A 19,973-nucleotide genomic window follows, 5' to 3' on the forward strand; every position below is an offset into this window, starting at 1 on the left:
AAGAAGACATCTAAGATGTCAAAAGGTGATAGTGAAAGAGAGCACAGATTTCCACCTTCCCTACAGAAACCCACCCTAAGCCCGTTTCATCTCCTTACCACCCGAGTTGAAGTAAAGGACTGAAGAAATGTCTTGCTTCCCCGAGGTCTTCTGAAAGGCACATTTGAAGATATGCACATGCTCCTACTGAATGTGCTCTATTTCTCTAAATTGTACATGTCAGTGGTTCTTCAACCTCAACAGTTCATTTCACCTGAGCTTCACCAGAGTCAGCATGAATTGTAAAGTCTCAGATTGCAGATCAGTTGACTGTTTTTCTTTCTGTGTAAGGGCTACACCACCAGAGCCATTTTATGCTTTTGGGTGACTTGCAATACCCCCAGTTGCCCCATTAACAAGGGTGCTTACGTCCTGCCATGTCCTTTTTTTTTTTTTTTTTTTTTTTTTTTTTCCTTTTTTGTCTTTTTTTGTGTCCGGCAATGGATCGCAACCCTCAGTGTCGCACCCGTACCGGACCGGGACCGGCAACGGGATCGCAACCCTCGGTGTTGCGCCTGCACCTCGCTCAGCCAGTGAGCGGGAACCGGTCTGTATGTGGGATCCGAACCCTCGGTGGGAGCGCCGCTGCGCTCCCAAGCAGCGCACTGTAGCAGTGCGCCACCGGGCCGGCCCCCGTGTCCTTTCATTTTAACCAGCAAGACTCCCATAAGCATTTCTTGCTGGGCAGGTCTGGTGGTAAAAAAAAAAAAAAAAAAACTCCCTTAACTTTTGTTTATCTGGGAATGTCTTAATTTATTTCTCACTTTTGAAGGACAGATTTGTCAGATATAGGATTTTGAGTTGATGTTTTTTTTGTTTTGTTTTGTTTTTAGTACTTTGAATGTTTCTGTTCACTGCTTTCTGGTCCCCAGTGTTCCTGAAGAGAAATGGCTGATAATCTTATTGAGGATCGCTTGTATGTGATGAATTGCTTCTCTGCTGCTTTCAGGATTCTCTTTGTCTTTTTCTTTCAAACGTTTGATTATAACATGTATCATTTTGTGTCTCTTAGAGTTTGTTGAGCTTCTTGAATGTTTATATTCATGTCTTTTCATCAAATTTGGGAAGATTTCTTGCCATTATCTCTTTAAATATTCTCTCTGCCCCTTTATCTCTCCTACTCTTCTGGAAATTCCCCAATGCGTATATCGGTGCACTTGATGATGTTCCACAGATCCTTTAGTCTCTGTTCACTTTTCTTCAATCTTTTTTCTTTCTACTCCTTAGACTCAATAATTTCCATTTTCCTGTCTTCAGGTTTGCTGATTCTCCTGCTGCCGAAATATGCCTTTGAATCCCTCTAGTTAATTTTTTTTTTTTCTTCAAAGATGACCAGTAAGGGGATCTTAACCCTTGACTTGGTGTTGTTAGCACCACGCTCTCCCAACTGAGCCACAGGTCGGCCCTCCTCTAGTTAATTTTTTATCTCAGTTATTGTACTTTTCAGCTCCAGAATTTCTTTTTGGTTTTTGGGGAGTTTTCTATCTCTTTATTGATATTTCCATTTTGTTCAGACACTGTTTTCTTGACTTTCTCCACATTTTCTTTTAGTTCTTTAAGAATCTTTAAGACAGTTGTTTTAAAGTCTTTGTCTAATAGGTCTACCATCTGGTCTTTCTTTGGGACTGTTTCTGTTAATTGTTTTACTTTGAATGGGCCATACTTTCCTGTTTCTTTGTATGACTTGTACTTTTTTGTTGAAGACAGGACATATGAATCTAATGACATAGTAACTCCAGAAGTCAGATTCTTCCCTATCCCTGAGGTTTGTTTATTGCAGGATGTCTCTGCGCCTGGGATTAGCCTGAGGTGTAAACTTGAGGTCTTCTCTGATCTTTCCTGAGCCTGTGCCTCTCTCTGGTATAGGTGGTGACTTTTTAACTTTCCCCTGTATATGTGGTTGCTTTTGAATGCCCTCATTTTCTTTTTTCTTTCTTTTTTTTTTTTTTAAAGATGACCAGTAAGGGGATCTTAACCCTTGACTTGGTGTTGTCAGAACCACGCTCTCCCAAGTGAGCTAACCGGCCATCCCTATATATAGGGATCCAAACCTGTGGCTTTGGTGTTATCAGCACAACAGTCTCCCAAATGAGTCACAGGCCAGCCCATGAATGTCCTCATTTTCAATGTCTGGCTCCCAAAAGAGGAAAAAGAGAAAAACGAATAGTAGAGAAAAAAGTTGCCAGGCCTTTAAGTCACTGGAAGTTACTTCAGTTAGAGGTGGAGGAGCTTGCAACAATGGAGGAAGGTGCAATAATGATGGTCTCTGCCTCTTTGTCTGTATGTCTGTGATCAGGGCACAGATCCCCTATATTTGGAGGACAGAATCCTTTTTGCCCACCCTGGCTCCCAAAAGCTGCTTCTGGAACTGGTGCATAGCTGCCTGACAGGTGCTGGGAGTGGGAGATGAGTAGCTAAAATTGACAAAAATTAACTGGAATTTACTGTCCAAGCCTTCCCCTGGAAGTTGAAAGTCTTTAGTAGATTCCAGAGTTTCCAAAATAGTGACATCAGACAGATTCTGCCAATGCAATTGTCTGTGTGGGGAGACAAATTTCTGGTACTGCTTAATCCATTGTCTTCCCAGAATCCTCCTCACAGATTGAATTTTTTAAAAATTTATTTGAACAAAGTTTGAAAACTTAATGAGATAATCTTAACCCTAGGACTGCCACCGTTTTGCACACTTGTTCACAACACACCCTGGGAGGAGCACTGTCACTGTATCTCCAAAGCCTCCTCTGAAGCAGATCTTCTAAAGTATAGGGCAGGCAGTCTGCACAGAGCAGTGGACTGGAGGGAGCCACCCCCAAGGGAGCTCTGGACAGGTTGCCTCCAGACCTGTGCTGTCCCTGCACAAAATAATGCATCGAAGGACATTGGGATAGCCACTTCCCTTTCCTGGGTCTCGGTTTGTTCATCCCAGCAAATGTGGGAGTTAGACTGGATCAGTGTTACATAGAACACTGATAAATAATTCCTTAAATGAAAAAATTACCAGACCTGTAAAACTCCTAGACTCAGCAACATATATAGTAAAAACTGAATGAACTATTAGAGCAATTTTAGAACTAACACTGGTCTAGAATTTAGTGAACAACAGAAAGTATGTCAAAGCACAGAGACATAAAAAGCAGAGATAGCATAAGTCAAATTAACCTTTTGCCATAACTCAGTGTTTTGCAGTAGAACGAGGGAAAGTAGATATAATTAGGCAATCCTCTTTCCTTCATCCGGGTCTTAGTTTCCTCATCTGTAAAACTTGGGCTGGACTCATTGTTTCTAAGGAAGCTTTCTTCTAACTCTAGGTTAAATTCTTGGCCCTGTGATTACAGGAAATAGAACTGACAGGTGCAGGGAATGGCATGGAGGTGGTACTGCATCAGAGCTTTCTTCCAGACTCCTCTGAGCTGCTGTGCTCCACCACATGCAACTCATCAGAAAGTCTGACAGACTAGGCTAGGACAAGGGAGTGCTGATGTATTCTTGGTTGGATTAAGGGTGTAGGTGAGTCTGTATGACCTGCAGGGATGACTGCTTCCATTGTTTCCCAAAGATGATTTTAGAAGTACAAGACAAGGGCCAGCCTGTGGCTCAGTTGGGAGAGTGTGGTGTTGGTAACACCAAGGCCATGGGTTCAGATCCCCTTACTAGTCATCTTAAAAAAAAAAAAAAGTACAAGACATATATTTGTTACTTTAGTATTTTTGAATGTGTTTTAGTGAGTATTAAAAAGATGTGTAGTTAGCACATCAGATCTGTTTCAGAGCTGTTACTGCTTAGAATGTGGCTCTAATTTGAAAAGTGGGTTGGTTTAAAGAAGCACAAGTGATATTTGAATACAGTAGAGGGTCTGGAGGTGTGTGAAAGGAATGACTAGATTTGAGAAGCCTTGGCCTGTGGGTCAGGCCCCTGGGGTGGCACCACAGCAAGAGTGGCTGTGACACGCCTTATCCTTGCATTGGGCATTCTAGCGGCCCTACCACAAGGAGATTATCTTTCCTGTTTCAGGAGGAGACAGGCTGAGAGTGGAGATGGTCTCCTAAGACACTGCCAGGATGTGGCATAGAGTGGGACTAGAGCAGACTCTTCTGCTCCAGTGTGCCATACGGTGTCCTTCTGACAGCATCCCTTACACTTTTGTGTAAAAGTCTGGCTTAATTTTGACAGTTTTCTCATTCTCCAAATTGTTTTCCTTGTCAGCTTGTTCAGAGTCAGCTGACTTTCCCTGAATGGGGTTGTTATTATCTCTGTCACTTCATGTTTGTCCAGAGAAGGATCTATGGAGGTCTTCCTTTTCTTTGATTTGAATGTCATTTTATTTCCTTTTTTGACCTGATATTCTCCTTCTTTGATCACTTCCACAAATGGGATGTCTCTTTTTTATTGGGAGTTGTAGTGCTTTGCTTTTAATTCTTATGTAGTTCAATTTGGTTTCCAGGATCAGAATCTACTTCAGTAGTAATATATTTTAAACCAGATTCTAAGAAGATAGATGTCTGTGAAGATCCTGTTAACTACAAAACAGTTTATTCTTTTTTTTTTTTTTTTGAGACCGGCTGCACCGTGCTCAGCCAGTGAGCGCACTGGCCATCCCTATATAGGATCCGAACCCGCGGCGGGAGCGCTGCTGCACTCCCAGCACCGCACTCTCCCGAGTGCACCACGGGCTCGGCCCTATTCTTACTTTTTGTCAACATGTTCTTTGCTTTGCTTGATGATTCTTTCTTACGCTTTTTAACTAGTTTGTGAGGATTTGGAATTTGATCACAACTTCCCTTTTCATTACTGTCGATTTCCATATAGTATCCACTGATAATGCCTTGGTATTCACATCTTTTAGATTTTTTGTTTGTTTTGTTTTTGGCGGCTGGCTGGTATGGTGATCCAAACCCTTGACCTTGGTATTATAAGGCTGTGCTCTAACCACCTGAGCTGACTGGCCAGCGTTTATATTTCTTTATTTTTTAATTTTTTAATTTTAATTTTAATTTTAATTTTTTTTTTTTTTTTTTTTTTTTAAAGATGACCGGTAAGAGGATCTCAAACCCTTGACTTGGTGTTGTCAGCACCACACTCTCCTGAGTGAGCCACGGGCTGGCCCAGATTTCTTTGTTTTAAAATCAGATCTTTTGTATAGCTTTCTTGGTCATGCACATCTGTATAATTATCCAGTTCCTAATATATTTGGTTCATTTCAGAAACTATTTCTGTCTTCCAGTTTGCTTTAGATATAGAATTGTGGGTCAAAATTTAAGTACAGTAAAAATTTTAAAACATGTTGCAAACAGCCTTCCAGAATTGGGACCAATTCACAGTCTGCAGCCCTGGCTGGTGAAATGGTTTGTTGAATGACTACAGGTGTAGCCATGGGCTTTCTTTAAATCCCTTGGAGTGTGCAGTCTGCCAGCTCTGCTGTATATTTCCTGGCATTTGTGGATGAGCTAGCCTGTCTGTCCTCTACCCCAAATGATGGCAGGCCTGTTTCTCCCATCCCATCCCCCAGAATGCCGTCCGTGTCCCCCGGGACTTTGAGGGCTGCAGTGTCCTCCGCAAGTACCTTGGCCAGCTCCACTACCTGCAGAGTCGAGTCCCCATGGGCTCGGGCCAGGAGGCTGCCATCCCTGTTACCTGGTGAGAGCCAGCAGGCAGGGCTGGGGAGCAGGGAGCCTGGAAGGTACCTGAGACAGCTTGGGGGTGTCTGGGTGGTGGGGATGCACCTACCCTCTCCTCCCCTTTCTTCTTGCTGCACAGGATGGGGAGTGGCCTAGTGTAGTGTGATCTCCCTAGGTCTCCCCTCTCCATCCCCACACTGGGATAGCTGGTCCCCTTGCCTGGCCTCAGGGCCCTGGCCAGCTTCTACTCTTTAGATGACTGGGGTGGTATGTCTGCAGGACCGAGATCTTCTCAGGCAAGTCTGTGGCCCATGAGGACATCAAGTATGAGCAGGCCTGTATTCTCTACAACCTTGGTGAGCTGCCTGATCCCTCCCCAGGGCCCTACCACCCCACCAACCCTGGTTCTCAGCTCATTGGTGGCCACAAGGCAGTGGGCTAAGGAAGGGAAGAACCTGGATTCTGACCCCTTCACTGCATTCTCCCAGCTTCTCTGCTGTGTTCTGGGCCCACAGGGAGCCACTGAGCTGGGGAGAGTCTCTACCGGGCTGGCTGCAACACAGAGTTGCCACCGTGTGCTCCAGCTGGGAGAGATGGCCTTTCTTCTTTGACTGGACATCACCCTCCCCCCTTGTGGCTTTGGGCTGCTTCAGGCAGGAGGAGAACAAGGCTGGCCTCAACTTGCCCTGCTAGTCAGTCTCAGCCTGGCTCCAGGGAGAAGCTTGGGGAGCCCCAGACTCCTGCGTAGGCATCCCTGAAGCTTCAAGCCTGGACCCCTAGACCATGGACAGGGGTGCCCCCTTCCTCTCCCTGCACCCGTGCAAGTGCAGAGGTAGAGACTAAGGGCTTGGCTGCACTTCTGAGTTTTCCTGTTCACTCCAGCTTTGGTGTCCCTGGACTAACTGTCCTAGTTCTCAGACCACTGTTTTCCTGATTCCACAATCAGGATGACAACAGTGCTCCTGACACTGTGTCTTCTGCCTCCTCAGGGGCGCTGCACTCCATGCTGGGGGCCATGGACAAGCGGGTATCTGAGGAGGTGAGGAGGAGAGGGGCAGTGTGGGACACATGGACCTACCAGGGAGAGGTGCTGAGTGTTCTCCGCCTCTGGAGTTGGAATGGCTCCTGCTCCATGGAAGGGACACAGGCCATCCTCCCCCTCTTCCCTCCCAGGGCATGAAGGTCTCCTGTACCCACTTCCAGTGTGCAGCAGGCGCCTTTGCCTACCTGCGTGAGCACTTTCCTCACGCCTACAGTGTCGACATGAGCCGCCAGATCCTTACTCTCAATGTCAACCTCATGCTGGTGAGCAGGTGCCCTGGTTAAAACTGAATTGAGTCCAGAGGAGAGGGCCGTTAGGTCAGGATCTCGGACTAGGCCATGTGCAGATGGCAGCACAGGACAAGTGAGGGGCTTTCGTTTTGGTCTTATGAGCCCTGGGTGGATCAGCAGTAGGGTGGTGCTTCTCAGAGTGGGGGAAATTGGCGGAGAGAGGGCAGCAAAAAGAAGATGCCTTGGTCTACCCCTGGGGAATGGAAAGAACTCAGGTGAGTGAAGGAGTGCACCTGCATGTGTCGCGCCAGGGCCAGGCTCAGGAGTGCCTCCTGGAGAAGTCGATGCTGGACAACAGGAAGAGCTTTCTGGTGGCCCGCATCAGTGCACAGGTAGGTGCCGGGGCTGAGGGCAGGCCTTGGCTGCAGTCCTGACCCCCACCAACTGGTCCCCTGTTATCTCCCAGGTGGTGGATTATTACAAGGAGGCATGCCGGGCCCTGGAGAACCCCGACACTGCCTCACTGCTGGGCCGGATCCAGAAGGACTGGAAGAAGCTCGTACAGATGAAGATCTACTACTTTGCGGCTGTGGCTCATGTGAGGGCACAGGGCCATGGGGGCTGGGCTGGGCTGGGCTGAGTCGCGGCCCAGGGAACGAGGCATAATGGCTTTTCTTTTTCTTTCTTTCTTTCTCAGCTCCACATGGGGAAGCAGGCGGAGGAGCAACAGAAGTTCGGGGAGCGGGTGAGTGAGCTGTTTCTGTCCTTCCCTCACATCCCTGGCACCACCCCTGCAGGCCTGGTGTGTCTTACATGTTGTCCCATCTTTGCAGCCTTCATCCTGAAGGGTCGGAGCAGGCATGGATAGTGGGAGGTGTAAGCTGGCTGCCAGCATCTTGTCTTCTGATGGGTCACCTCAGGGCTAGATGGGGAGGCAGGAGTAGGGGTCCAAGCAGGGAGGGACAGACCTGGCTTTGCCTGCTGCCCTCTGCAGGTTGCATACTTCCAGAGCGCCCTGGACAAGCTCAATGAAGCCATCAAGTTGGCCAAGGTAAAGCTGAGGAAGGCCCGGCTGCCCCTCAGAGCCCTGAGGGTAGGGGGAGTCCTAGTGCTGGCTGTGGTTGGTGCTGAGGCCCCAACCCTATTTCTACCCCGCAGGGCCAGCCTGACACTGTGCAGGATGCGCTTCGCTTCGCTATGGACGTCATTGGGGGAAAGTGAGTCTCTGTGGGGCTAGGGGTGGCCTTCATTCCCTCTTGTTATGAAGAGTCTCGTTCCTCTGCTGGGTCCTTGGGAGGAAGTCACCAGTGTCAGAGAGCAGTGCCCCCCATGGGAAGCTAGGTCTTGGATCCCTGCTGACCCCCCCCCACAACTCCCTACTCTCCCCACTCCCAACCTCTAGGTACAATTCTGCCAAGAAGGACAATGACTTCATTTACCATGAGGCTGTCCCAGCACTGGATACTCTTCAGCCTGTAAAAGGTTTGGGAGCTGAGGGGCAGCGGAGGAGTGGAGTTAGGGGTGAAGATGGCTGGGGGCAGAACAGAGGCTGCCTTGAGGTCTGTGTGAGCCTGAGCTCCACCATTCTTCCCACTCCAGGAGCCCCCTTGGTGAAGCCTTTGCCAGTGAACCCCACAGACCCAGCTGTTACAGGCCCTGACATCTTTGCCAAATTGGTACCCATGGCTGCCCACGAGGCCTCATCGCTGTACAGGTGGGTGGGAGGGGCTGGTCCTGTTCTTGGCACAGAGGGTATCTCAAGAGATGTGGGCCTCCAGTACCTGCTCTGTCACTTCTGCAGTGAGGAAAAGGCCAAGCTGCTTCGGGAGATGATGGCCAAGATTGAGGACAAGAATGAGGTCCTGGAGTGAGTGTGGGACTGGGGGTGGGAGGCAGAAGGGTGCATGCCAGGCTACTTTGGGGTCCCAGTGCTGCCTGTGATGGCAGAGAAGGAGTGAAATGTCTGTTCTCATTGGTAGGTCTCCGAACTCTGCCTCCTTGCCCAGGGTGGCATGGGCTAGTTATAAGGTCAGAGTCATGTGTCTGTGGGAGAATGTTCCTTCTGTCCCACTGTTTCCAGCTGTGTCCTGGGCATGTTCTGTGGGTCCAGGCAGGGATGGTGATTTGCTGTCTCCTAAGATCTCAGTCCTAGCTTCAGTGGTGGAGGGCTCGCCCTAGCAGGCTCCTTTTACATGAAAGGAGTTAGATCAGCACCAAGCAGCCACCTGGCACTGTTGCCCCAACAGCCAGTTCATGGATTCAATGCAGCTGGATCCTGAGACAGTGGACAACCTTGACGTATACAGCCACATCCCGCCCCAGCTCATGGAGAAGTGTGCAGCTCTCAGCGTCCGGCCCGACACTGTCAGGAACCTTGTCCAGTCTATGCAAGGTAAGTGAGCGGCAGAGCAAGCAGGTGGAGAGGGCAGCACTGAAGTCATCTGCCATGGCCTTTTCCCTGCATCCCCTGCTTACTCAGGTTGGGGGCTGCACCCCTCTAAGCTCTGGCACAGGCATCCACCCCCACACCCTGTGGGTCACTACCTGGTGCACCCTGCATCTGTGGAGCCCAGTGCGTGATGGGCCACACACAAGCCCTTCCCTGTGTGGGCAGTTCTGCCTCTTGGGGGACGGGCCAGAGTTGGTGCCTGGTCTGCCTGCCTCAGGTGCTGTCCCCAATACACACCCCCAGTGCTGTCAGGCGTGTTCACGGATGTGGAGGCCTCCCTGAAGGACATCAGGGACCTGCTGGAGGAGGATGAACTGCTAGAGCAGAAGTTCCAGGAGGCAGTGGGTCAGGCTGGGGCCATCCCGGCTGTTTCCAAGGCTGAGCTGGCAGAGGTGAGGCGAGAATGGGCCAAGTATATGGAAGTCCATGAGAAGGCCTCCTTTACCAACAGCGAGCTGCACCGTGCCATGAATTTGCATGTTGGCAACCTGCGCCTGCTTAGTGGGCCACTGGACCAGGTCCGGGCTGCCCTGCCCACGCCAGCCCTCACCCCAGGTGAGCCCCAGCCATCTCCATGGGGAGAGACTCAGAGCTGGGGATTTCTCTGGCCCCTCACTGACCACTGTTGTCTCCAGAGGACAGGGCTGTGCTAGAGAACCTGAAGCGCATCCTGGCCAAGGTGCAGGAGATGCGGGACCAGCGTGTGTCCCTAGAGCAGCAGCTGAGGGAGCTTATTCAGAAGGATGACATCACTGCCTCGCTGGTTACCACAGACCATTCAGAGATGAAGGTGGGCTGGGTGAGCAGGGTCAGGGTGGGGTTTGGCTTTGGGCTCCACCCTCAGGTGGTGAAGCCCTGAGTGTCCATCCCCCAACCCCCAACACAATTCCTCAGAAGCTGTTCGAGGAGCAGCTGAAGAAGTATGACCAGCTGAGGGTATACCTAGAGCAGAACCTGGCTGCCCAGGACAACGTCCTCCGTGCGTTGACAGAAGCTAATGTGCAGTATGCAGCCGTGCGGCGGGTGCTCAGTGAACTGGACCAAAAGTCAGTGCCTGGCCCTGTGTTCCTGCCTGGAGCCCTGCCCAGAGTCCCGCTCCAGCAGCTCACCTCACACCAGCCCTTCTGCCTGCCAGGTGGAACTCCACACTGCAGACCCTGGTGGCTTCATATGAAGCCTATGAGGACCTGATGAAGAAGTCTCAGGAGGGCAAGGACTTCTACGCAGACCTAGAGAGCAAGGTGGCCACTCTGCTGGAACGGGCGCAGTCTACCTGCCAGGCCCGCGAGGCTGCCCGCCAGCAGCTTCTGGACAGGTGGGTGTAACCTCAGAGCTGCTGGCAGAGTGTCTCCAGCACGGACAGGCTGGGCTGATGAAGGTCTGGGCCCCTTTCTTCCTGCCCATCCCACAGGGAGCTGAAGAAGAAGCCACCACCACGGCCCACAGCTCCAAAGCCACTGCTGCCCCGCAGGGAGGACGGGGAGGCAGTGGAGATGGGAGACCCACCCGAGGAGCTGCGCAGCCTGCCCCCTGACATGGCAGCTGGCCCACGGCCACCTGATAGCTTCCTAGGGAGTGGTGCCCCACTCCACTTTCCTCCTGGTCCCTTCACCAGCTCCACAGATCCAACACCCCACTATCTCTCAGGCCCTTTACCCCCTGGAACCTATTCTAGCTCCCCCCAGTTGATGCAGCCCAGGGCCTCAGGGCCCCCTGCAATTCCCATGGCACCTGGGCCTGCCCTCTACCCAGCTCCTGCCTACACGCCTGGGCTGGGCCTTGTGCCCCGATCCTCCCCTCAGCATGGTGTAGTGAGCAGTCCCTATGTGGGGGTAGGGCCACCCCCAGTAGTTGCAGGTCTGCCCTCAGCACCCCCTCCCCAATTCTCAGGCCCTGAGCTGGCCATGGCTGTCCAGCCAGCCACCACCACAGTAGATAGCATCCAAGCCCCCATCTCCAGCCACGCAGCACCCCGGCCAAACCCCAGTCCTGTTCCTCCCCAGCCCTGCTTCCCAGTGCTCCCACCACAGCCACTGCCCACACCCTACACCTACCCTGTAGGAGCCAAGCAACCTCTCGCAGCTCCCCCAGCCCAGCACCACTTTTCTCCTGGGATCACAGATTTTCCAGCCCCGAGGATTGGGCCCCAGCCTCATCCTTCACAAGCAGCATTTGGACCTCAGCCCCCGCAGCAGCCCCTTCCACTCCAGCATCCACACCTTTTCCCACCCCAGGCCACAGGACTTTTATCCCCACAGCCCCCCTACCCCTTTGCCCCCCAGTCTGGTGTCCTGGGGCAGCCACCACCAGCCCTGCACACCCAGCTTTACACAGGTCCATCACAAGACCCTCTGCCCCCCAACTCAGGGGCTCTGCCTTTCCCTAGCCCTGGGCCCCCTCGACCTCCACATCCCACCCTGGCATATGGTCCTGCCCCATCTCCCAGGCCCCTGGGCCCCCAGGCAGCCCCTCTCTCCATTCGAGGCCCCCCCCCTGCTGGCCAGCCCACCCCTAGTCCCCACCTGGTGCCTTCACCTGCCCCATCACCAGGGCCTGGCCCACTACCCTCTCGGCCCCCAGCAGCAGAGCAGCCCCCGTGCCTGCGCCGAGGCACTGCGGCTGCAGATCTGCTCTCCTCTAGCCCTGAAAGCCAGCATGGTGGCACTCAGCCTCCTGGGGGTGGGCAGCCCTTGCTGCAGCCTACCAAGGTTGATGCAGCTGAGGGCCGTCGGCCCCAGGCCCTGCGGCTGATTGAGCGGGATCCCTACGAGCATCCTGAGAGGCTGCAGCAGTTGCAGCAGGAGCTGGAGGCTTTTCGAGGCCAGCTGGGGGATGCAGGGGCTCTGGACACTGTCTGGAGGGAGCTGCAAGATGCACAGGAACATGATGCCCGAGGCCGTTCCATTGCCATTGCCCGCTGCTACTCGTTGAAGAACCGGCATCAGGATGTCATGCCCTATGACAGTAACCGTGTGGTGCTCCGCTCAGGCAAGGATGACTACATCAACGCCAGTTGTGTGGAGGGGCTCTCGCCATACTGCCCACCCTTAGTGGCCACTCAGGCCCCACTGCCTGGCACAGCTGCTGACTTCTGGCTCATGGTGCATGAGCAAAAGGTGTCGGTCATTGTCATGCTGGTGTCTGAGGCTGAGATGGAGAAGGTGAGAGCAAGAGGCTGGGTGGGTGCCCACAAGGGCAGTGTGGGATGGTAGGGCAGCGGACCCTGGAAAACCAGCCCTAACTGTAGTGGCTTGTCTGCCCTTCAGCAAAAGGTGGCACGCTACTTCCCCACTGAGAGGGGCCAGCCCATGGTGCATGGTGCCCTGAGCCTGGCCCTGAGCAGCGTCCGCACCACTGAAACCCACGTAGAGCGAGTGCTGAGCCTGCAATTCCGAGACCAGAGCCTCAAGCGCTCTCTTGTGCATCTCCATTTCCCCACTTGGCCTGAGTTGTGCGTCCACGGCCCTGGATGAGGGTTGGGGGAGGGCGAGGGCCTTCGATCAGGCCTGGCTCAGACCCTGCCCTGCCCTGCAGAGGCCTGCCTGACAGTCCCAGCAACCTACTGCGCTTCATCCAGGAGGTGCACACACATTATCTGCACCAGCGACCTCTGCACACGCCCATTGTCGTGCACTGCAGGTAGGGGCAGGCAGCTGCCTGAGAGTTACTCTGACATAGGCTCTTGACCTGGCCTCACACCCCCTTCTTGCTGCAGCTCCGGTGTGGGCCGCACTGGAGCCTTTGCGCTGCTCTATGCAGCCGTGCAGGAGGTGGAGGCTGGGAATGGGATCCCTGAGCTGCCTCAGCTGGTGAGGCGCATGCGGCAGCAGAGGAAACACATGCTGCAGGAGAAGGTGAGGGTCTGGGCAGGTCGGGGCTGGGAGGGCCCTCTGCCCTGAGATGATGGGCCCTTACCCAGCTAACCAAGCCAGATGCTCCTCTGCAGCTGCACCTTAGGTTCTGCCACGAGGCGGTAGTGAGACATGTGGAGCAGGTCCTGCAGCGCCATGGTGTGCTCCCTCCATGCAGACCCTTGGCCAGCACAAGCGTCAGCCAGAAGGTGAAGGAGGTTTCCTGGGGGCTGTCAGGACAGCCACACCCTTGTGAAGCCCTCTCCTCACCCACTCTGTCTTCTCAGAATCATCTTCCTCAAGATTCCCAGGATTTGGTCCTTGGTGGGGACGTACCCATCAGCTCCATCCAGGCCACCATTGCCAAGCTCAGTATCCGGCCTTCTGGGGGCTTGGATTCCCCGGCTGCCACCCTGCCAGGCCCTGCAGAGCCCCCAGGCCTGCCACCGGCCAGCCTCCCAGAATCCACCCCCATCACTTCCTCCTCCCCACCTCTTCTCTCTTCACTGTTGCCTGAGGCCCCCCAGCCTGAGGAGGAGCAGCTGGTGCCTGAAGCCCCCAATTTGGGGCCCCCCTCCTCCTCCCTGGAGCTGCTGGCCTCCTTAACCCCAGAGGCCTTCTCCCTGGACAGCTCCTTGCGGGGAAAGCAGCGGATGAGCAAGCAGAACTTTCTGCAGGCCCATAATGGTCAGGGGCTGCGGGCTGCCCGGCCCACCGATGACCCCCTCAGCCTTCTGGATCCACTCTGGACACTCAACAAGACCTGAGTAGGCTTTGCCTGCCTGGTTCTTACACTACATCATCTCCCAAGCCCAGCACAGGCCTCTCCTGGGGGGGGGCACAGCCTCTTACTCCCATTCCTGCTGCCTTTGGCCCTGCCTGGCCCAGCCCGTGGGGTGGAAATGTACCACGGGCCTTGGGTCAGGTTCTGCTCCTTTGTGGGACCTGACATTTTTCAGCTTTTTGCTATTGAAGTAATAAACCAACCTGTTCTGTGGCCATCGTCTGAGTCTGCCCATTGCTGCCTCAGGGAGGGAGCCTCAGCTGAGACAGCAGGGCCACTCTTTGTTTGAGAGGTCTGGAAAACAATTTGTTAGGGAGGCTCTCCCCCTTGCTATCCATGTTGCTATACATTTCTTGGGCAGCTCCCTCCTGGAGCAGATCTGAAAAGGATTAAGGCACAGGGAGGTAGTAGGTAAGTGACACAGGAACTCCTCCAGGGGAAGATAGATAGATAGATACAAGTAGCTCACAAGCTCTCTAGCAGATGTTATTTTAAAAAAATTTAATATTACAGTCAGAAGGCAGGACAGTTTAGAGGCAGCTACCAGAAGATGCTCAGCTCCTTTCCCTCAGTTTAAGTCCAGTGCATAGGCCCCATACAACACTCCTGCCGGGAGGCCCCGGTGTAGCCAGTCGAGGGGGTGTCTCAGCTGTTATCTGCCGTCAGTCCAGCTTCTCCAGCACAGAGGGCACATATACCAGGCTGAGCTCGCTGCCAAAGTTGCAGACAATGGCAGCATTGTCCAGCACCAGGATCTGGCGGGCAGGTTGGGCCTCACTATTCTTCCCCAGATAGACTGTCTGTAACAGGTCCCCGTAGTTTAGGTCCCAAAAGGAGACACAGCCCTGGCCACCTGTCACCAGCAGGTTGTCTGAGATGACACCGAAGCTTGCACCACAGCCCAAGTCCTGAAGGCAAGGACATGACAAGCTCAGTAATCTTGAGTTCTTTCCTACAACACCAAGAATTCTATGCTTTCCCCCACCTGCCTACCTGCTGAATGGAGTAGAGCTTGATGCCTGTGCTGCGGTCCCAGATGCTGATGAGGTCATCCAGACCACTACTGATGACGCATGAGGTGGTACAGGTGAGGGAGGTGACATCCCCACGGTGAGCAAACATGTGGCTGACCCGGCTGCCAGTCAGCACATCCCACAGGCAGATGGCCCCATCTTGTCCTCCACTGGCCAGCACCATGGTCTGGGGGAACAGGTCCAGGGTAGTGGGGTCACTGTGGTGGAGTACCTTTGTTGACAACAGTGTCCCCCTCTGCTTCATGGAAGGCCCCTCCCAGGAGTCAGTCAGGCCCAGCTTGGTACCCCTCCACCCCACACCCACAGCCCCCTATAAGCCCCTCACCTGGTCGATGTATACAGCCGTGATGGCCCCTGAGTGGCCCTGCAGGGTGAAGAGGCAGCACGAGTCCTCCAGACGGAACACCTGGGACATGGATAAGCATCAGTTCTGGTCTCTAGGATTTTCCAAGTTTGGCGAAGACATGCCTTTCAACATTCATCTGGGACTCTTCCTGACTGACCCAGAAAAGTCCCCACCCCTTGTGCCAGGCCAATCCAACACCCACGTGATGAGATAACACTCACTCTCAGTGTGTGATCTTGGCTCCCAGTCACCAGGCGCCCGGCAGCAGCTTTCAGGGCTGTGATGGGTTTTTGGTGTGCACAGGGCACTGTGTGGGTCAGGTGACAGGCCACTGTGTCGCTGCTGCTGTACATGGGAGATGTGGGGGAACTGCCCCGCCCTGGGGTCCCTGAGGACAATGGGCCAAATGATGGATCTCCAAAAAGGCATCTAGCAGACATCCCTGCATTCCACCCACCTTGTGTGCACACCTGCCCACCCCAGGCCCTCTGACCTCTGAACTGCAGGGGGCTGAGGGCAGTATGTGTCTCCAAGGAGAAGAAATCGAGGGAACCATTGAGCCGAGCAGCCACAATCCTGGAAGAGAAGAGCAGCTGCCAGGGTGACTCCCTCAGAGCCCCCAATCTTGGGGCTGAGTTTGGCTGGGCACATGGGAATAAGAGACAAACAGGCCAGTCCAGTGCAGGAAGGAAGACAAGGGGCCGTGGCCAAGAGAAAAGCCCAAGATGCTGGAACAGATCCTAGAGCCAGAGAGCTCACATTAACTATTAGTTTCTCAGTTCCTTCATCTCTGAAATGGGGATAACAGTACCCACTTCCCAGCATGGTTGTGAGGATTAAATGAGCTAATACGCATAAAGTGGCACCTGGTGAACGTCACCGTAAGGGTATAAATTAAAACAAAAACAAGCGGAGGGCTCCCCTCCATGGCCTGGAGCTTCAGGGAAGGCTTCTGAGGAGGGGAAACAGGATCTAGGGTGGGGCTGCATTGTGGAGCTGCAGGAGGCTGCTGTCTCCATCACATAAAGGCAGCTTCCACCCACACACAGCCCACTCCATCTCCTTCCACAAAGAAATAAGAATTTTCTTTGCTTGCTCCCAAGAAATCCTAGGCACCAGTTGACAGGCAGGGATGTCCATTTGCCCAGTAGGCCCAAAACGTCACAGTGGGTGGGGTTCAAAATCTTCCTCCAGCCAAAGGCAATGGACATCCACCACCTCTGCCCCTGAATTTGAAGGGCCCACAGCAGACCTGGGGAAGCTTCGGTATATAGGCAGGTGGAGAGCAAGGAGGAGAAACCACGGTCACCAAGAACTTTGAGGGTCAAGCTGAGACTAAAATTTACACTTTCCCTAAAGCTAAAACAAGCAAGCAGAAGGGAGGATTTCCAATGAGCATGGAGGGACCAGATGAGCTTGGCCAGTCTGGGGGGTAAGATGTCAGCCAAGGCCTGCGCAAGAATCCCGGCAGTGGCAGCAACAAAGGCAGCAGCCCACTGGCTGAGGGCAAGGGATACCCCCACCCCAAGGGAAAAAAAAGACTTCAGCTCTAGCTTAGACATAGTGGTGCCGCCAACAGTCAGGGCCCCTGGAAGGAAGAGCCAGCATGGGACGTGCAAGTGAAGATGTTCAGCAGGAGGCACCTGGTCATGGGTGGAGACCTGGGTTCTTCAGCTCAGAAAGCCAACACCTAGTGGCTGAGATACCCCAGGGAGTGTGTGCAGAAGGAGCTCTGAGAACACCCACAGCTAAGAGGCGGGCTGAGGAGCAAGCACAGCAGGAGCAGGGAAAGAAGAGCAAACAGCGCCCAGCAAACTGACTTCAGAAGGGTGAGAAAGGAAAATGGTGTACTCGCTCCCTGTTGTCAAGTGGCTAGGGCCCTGGGAACTCACCATGTGCCAGGCCCTATTCTAAGCACTTCACACCCCATAATTCATTTAGTCCTCACCCCTTCCATCCAGGTGGTCTGCCCTCTGTTCACAGGTGTGAAGCTCGGCAGAAGTCAAGTCATTCACCAGTGGAGGAGAGCCAGGACTCAAGCCTCAGGGAGAGCAGCCTGACCATGAAAGGCTGGGGACATCTGGGGTTGAGGCAGGCAACCTGGCACTCTCACCTTTTGTCCAGGAAGACAAGGGCTGTGATGCCTGAAGAGACCTCCTCGCTGCTGCAACATAACACACCTTCGATGGCGTCCCACACCTGCAAGCCCAAAGGCTGTGAGCACCTGCCAGCAGGGACGGAGCACAAGCCCCCAGCGAGGACAACCCCTCTGCCCACCTCCAGCCGGCCGCTGCTCCGCCCCACCACGATGAGGCTGCCCTGCAGCTCCAAGCTCCAGATGGAACCATCTGCACTGGGGGCCCAAGCGAAGGAAGGGGAGCCCTTCTCAGGAGAGCCCCCCTCGTCGTCAGGAGTCTGGGGCAGCATGGGACCAGGTGAGGGTGGGCGCAGGGCTGGCGTGTGGACGGCAGCCAGTCCCTCCTCCTGGTACACCCGTTGCACCAGGCGGCTGAAGTCGTATCCCGGGGAGTCCCGAGCGCGGCCGTGGCCCAGCCGGTGCCGTGGCTCGGGCTGAACTGGCTCTGAGGGCCGCGGCTGTGCCGCGGCGAAGTTGGTATCAATTAAGCAGGTGAGGTCCGGCTGGTCCTCGAAGAGAGGAGGCTGCGGAGAGCCCCGGGGGCGGTGTCGCAGTGGAGGGCTGTCCCCAGGCTCCTCTGGGCCAGCCTTCCCACCATCTGACAGCCGTTCCCAGCTCTCCTGAGCCTCGAATACACTGAACATGCTGTCCACGCCACTGTCTCGGCGCTGCCTGCTGGGGGGGACGGGAGGCGGGGTGAGGAGGGTGGCGCGAGGCGATTGGTGAAACAGACGGGATGGGGTTGGGGCAGCGGCACCTACCCCGGGCGCGGGATGCGCGTGAGGCAGTCCCCGGTCTGCGCGTCCCACACGCAGACGTGGCCCGCCAGGCAGCAGCTCACCAGCAGCATCCCGTCGCTGGCCAGACACTCGATGTCCTACGAGAGCGCGCGGTGTTGGTCCCGGCCAGGGCCCCAGCCACTCCCCGCACCGCCCTCCGCCCCGCTCACCATGAGGTGGCCACGCAACACCAGCGGCACGATCTCCGTCTCGGGCGGCGAGTAGCCGTAGTCGTCGCAGGGCAGCTCCCCGCGCCTGCGCCGGCCGGGCCCACCACCGGGCTGCCCGTAGTTGCGCGGGCAGAGCACGCGGTACAGGCAGAGCAGCAGGAGCACGAGGACGATGCCCGCGGCCAGGCCCAGCGCCGCCACCCTGCGGAAGGGCAGGGGCGAGGTGAAGCGTCCCTACCCCTGACGGCTGCCCCCAATCCCATCCCCCCAGCCCACCCCCTTACTTGTACAGCGTGACGTCCCCGTGGGTCTGCGCCCCGCCTGGCCCCTTGGGCTCGGCCGTCCCGGGCCTGAGCGGGGGCCCGGCGCTGCGGCCGTCCTGAGGGTGCCGCCCCTCCAGGGCCTCTCTCGGGTTGAGGCGGAGCGTGACCGGGATGACCGGCAGCAGGCTGATGTACCTGGGACCGGGCAGTGGGTGGCCTCAGCAGGGATGCCCCGAGGGATTCCTGCTGCTGCCCTGCCAACCCGTCCCCTCCCTACTCTCCCTCTCCATGCAGGACTCAGCTCAACCTGCCACACTCAAATGACGGCCCTCTCCTGTAGCTCCCGGCATGGGGGATGAACACGGAAGCAGGTCCCGCCCCAAGCCAGCTCCAGCACATCAATCTTGCTCCCTTACACACACCAGCACCCAAGCAGCCATCATGGCTGTGCAGCTGTCTCAGAGTGGGTGGACCTCATTCTGCTGGCAGCTACCTGTGACTCCTCAGAGCAAGGACCCAGCACCTCTCTCCAGCTGTGGCTGCTTGGAGCACCAGTTCCTACCTCATCACCTTATGAATAGTTTTAATTACTTGAAATAAAATGTAGAATTCAAACCAGGGGTCTTGCACCTGAGGGGGAAGGGGATGCTCTGGGACACTGTGCTGACACCAAGTGAGGAGGTGGCAGCGGGCACGGCCCAACTCACCTCTTGGCCAGTGTGATGTTGTAGTAGCTGAAGAGCGTTGGCCAGTGGCGGAAAGACAGTTTCCTCCAAAGTTCCTCATCCTCAGGCCCCCAAGTTACCTCTGGAACTGGGCTGTCATAGACACCCTCTGCTGGACCCCCAGGTTCAGGCGGCTCACCTGGTGACGTCTGGTTCTCAGGTAGCTTCGGGGCATCAGGTGGAAAGATGGAGAAAGCAGGGTCCTGGTGGCTAGCAGGCAACATGCCACTAGGCACAGGCATGTGAGCCAGGGCGCCCTCGCCCAGCGGGCTCTGTTCTGTCACCTGAGCAGCGAGGTAGGTGCGCAGTCCTGCTGGGTCGGTGTATACCAGGATGCCAATCCAGACAACAGTGCCAGCCTGCAGTGGGGCACTGGGTTCTCAGTGGGGCCCCTGGGAGAAGTGGGTAGCCCCCACCCCTTGCAGCCTTGGCCTTGATGCTGCAAGGAGGCAGTACAGGGACCCCAGGCCTAGGAGTGGAGAGAGGACATAGGACCCAATCTGTCCTTT

The 19,973-nt window shown here is 54.8% G+C and overlaps 2 protein-coding genes and 1 long non-coding RNA gene across 7 annotated transcripts in view; 2 read left to right on the plus strand and 1 right to left on the minus strand.

The window, feature by feature from the left end:
* Positions 1 to 14,227, plus strand: part of PTPN23 (protein tyrosine phosphatase, non-receptor type 23) — a 60,184-nt gene extending 45,957 nt beyond the window's left edge. The window contains exons 3-25 of one of the 2 annotated variants that reach the window (XM_008572138.1): positions 5,546 to 5,673; positions 5,934 to 6,010; positions 6,644 to 6,693; positions 6,828 to 6,959; positions 7,238 to 7,318; positions 7,393 to 7,524; positions 7,624 to 7,671; positions 7,921 to 7,977; positions 8,085 to 8,143; positions 8,329 to 8,408; positions 8,526 to 8,640; positions 8,728 to 8,793; positions 9,173 to 9,318; positions 9,619 to 9,930; positions 10,011 to 10,165; positions 10,270 to 10,421; positions 10,511 to 10,690; positions 10,787 to 12,536; positions 12,642 to 12,826; positions 12,910 to 13,014; positions 13,091 to 13,229; positions 13,322 to 13,435; positions 13,514 to 14,227. In XM_008572138.1, the coding sequence (XP_008570360.1) occupies positions 5,546 to 5,673; positions 5,934 to 6,010; positions 6,644 to 6,693; positions 6,828 to 6,959; positions 7,238 to 7,318; positions 7,393 to 7,524; positions 7,624 to 7,671; positions 7,921 to 7,977; positions 8,085 to 8,143; positions 8,329 to 8,408; positions 8,526 to 8,640; positions 8,728 to 8,793; positions 9,173 to 9,318; positions 9,619 to 9,930; positions 10,011 to 10,165; positions 10,270 to 10,421; positions 10,511 to 10,690; positions 10,787 to 12,536; positions 12,642 to 12,826; positions 12,910 to 13,014; positions 13,091 to 13,229; positions 13,322 to 13,435; positions 13,514 to 13,993 (4,743 nt within the window). In that variant the 3' untranslated portion in view covers positions 13,994 to 14,227. Of the gene's footprint in view, positions 1 to 5,545; positions 5,674 to 5,933; positions 6,011 to 6,643; positions 6,694 to 6,827; positions 6,960 to 7,237; positions 7,319 to 7,392; positions 7,525 to 7,623; positions 7,672 to 7,920; positions 7,978 to 8,084; positions 8,144 to 8,328; positions 8,409 to 8,525; positions 8,641 to 8,727; positions 8,794 to 9,172; positions 9,319 to 9,618; positions 9,931 to 10,010; positions 10,166 to 10,269; positions 10,422 to 10,510; positions 10,691 to 10,786; positions 12,537 to 12,641; positions 12,827 to 12,909; positions 13,015 to 13,090; positions 13,230 to 13,321 lie in introns of both variants that reach the window. The other variant, XM_008572139.1, reaches the window with a different exon arrangement.
* A 267-nt stretch (positions 14,228 to 14,494) lies between these two features.
* SCAP (SREBF chaperone) overlaps positions 14,495 to 19,973 on the minus strand; it is a 66,566-nt gene continuing 61,087 nt past the window's right edge. For 3 of the 4 annotated variants that reach the window (XM_008572143.1, XM_008572142.1, XM_008572145.1), the window contains 11 exons: positions 19,447 to 19,823; positions 18,761 to 18,934; positions 18,477 to 18,678; positions 18,289 to 18,404; positions 17,668 to 18,202; positions 17,504 to 17,589; positions 15,884 to 15,966; positions 15,612 to 15,778; positions 15,370 to 15,450; positions 15,004 to 15,210; positions 14,495 to 14,918 (listed from right to left, as the gene is read on the minus strand). In XM_008572143.1, the coding sequence (XP_008570365.1) occupies positions 14,673 to 14,918; positions 15,004 to 15,210; positions 15,370 to 15,450; positions 15,612 to 15,778; positions 15,884 to 15,966; positions 17,504 to 17,589; positions 17,668 to 18,202; positions 18,289 to 18,404; positions 18,477 to 18,678; positions 18,761 to 18,934; positions 19,447 to 19,823 (2,274 nt within the window). In that variant the 3' untranslated portion in view covers positions 14,495 to 14,672. The remainder of the gene's footprint in view (positions 14,919 to 15,003; positions 15,211 to 15,369; positions 15,451 to 15,611; positions 15,779 to 15,883; positions 15,967 to 17,503; positions 17,590 to 17,667; positions 18,203 to 18,288; positions 18,405 to 18,476; positions 18,679 to 18,760; positions 18,935 to 19,446; positions 19,824 to 19,973) is intronic. The other variant, XM_008572144.1, reaches the window with a different exon arrangement.
* Positions 18,588 to 19,354, plus strand: LOC103590027. Its single transcript, XR_550435.1, has 2 exons — positions 18,588 to 18,699; positions 19,034 to 19,354. It is a non-coding gene; the product is annotated as an uncharacterized LOC103590027 (long non-coding RNA).

Source organism: Galeopterus variegatus, unplaced genomic scaffold, assembly GCF_000696425.1.
Source record: "Galeopterus variegatus unplaced genomic scaffold, G_variegatus-3.0.2 Scaffold757, whole genome shotgun sequence".
NCBI classification, from domain to species: Eukaryota; Metazoa; Chordata; class Mammalia; order Dermoptera; family Cynocephalidae; genus Galeopterus; species Galeopterus variegatus.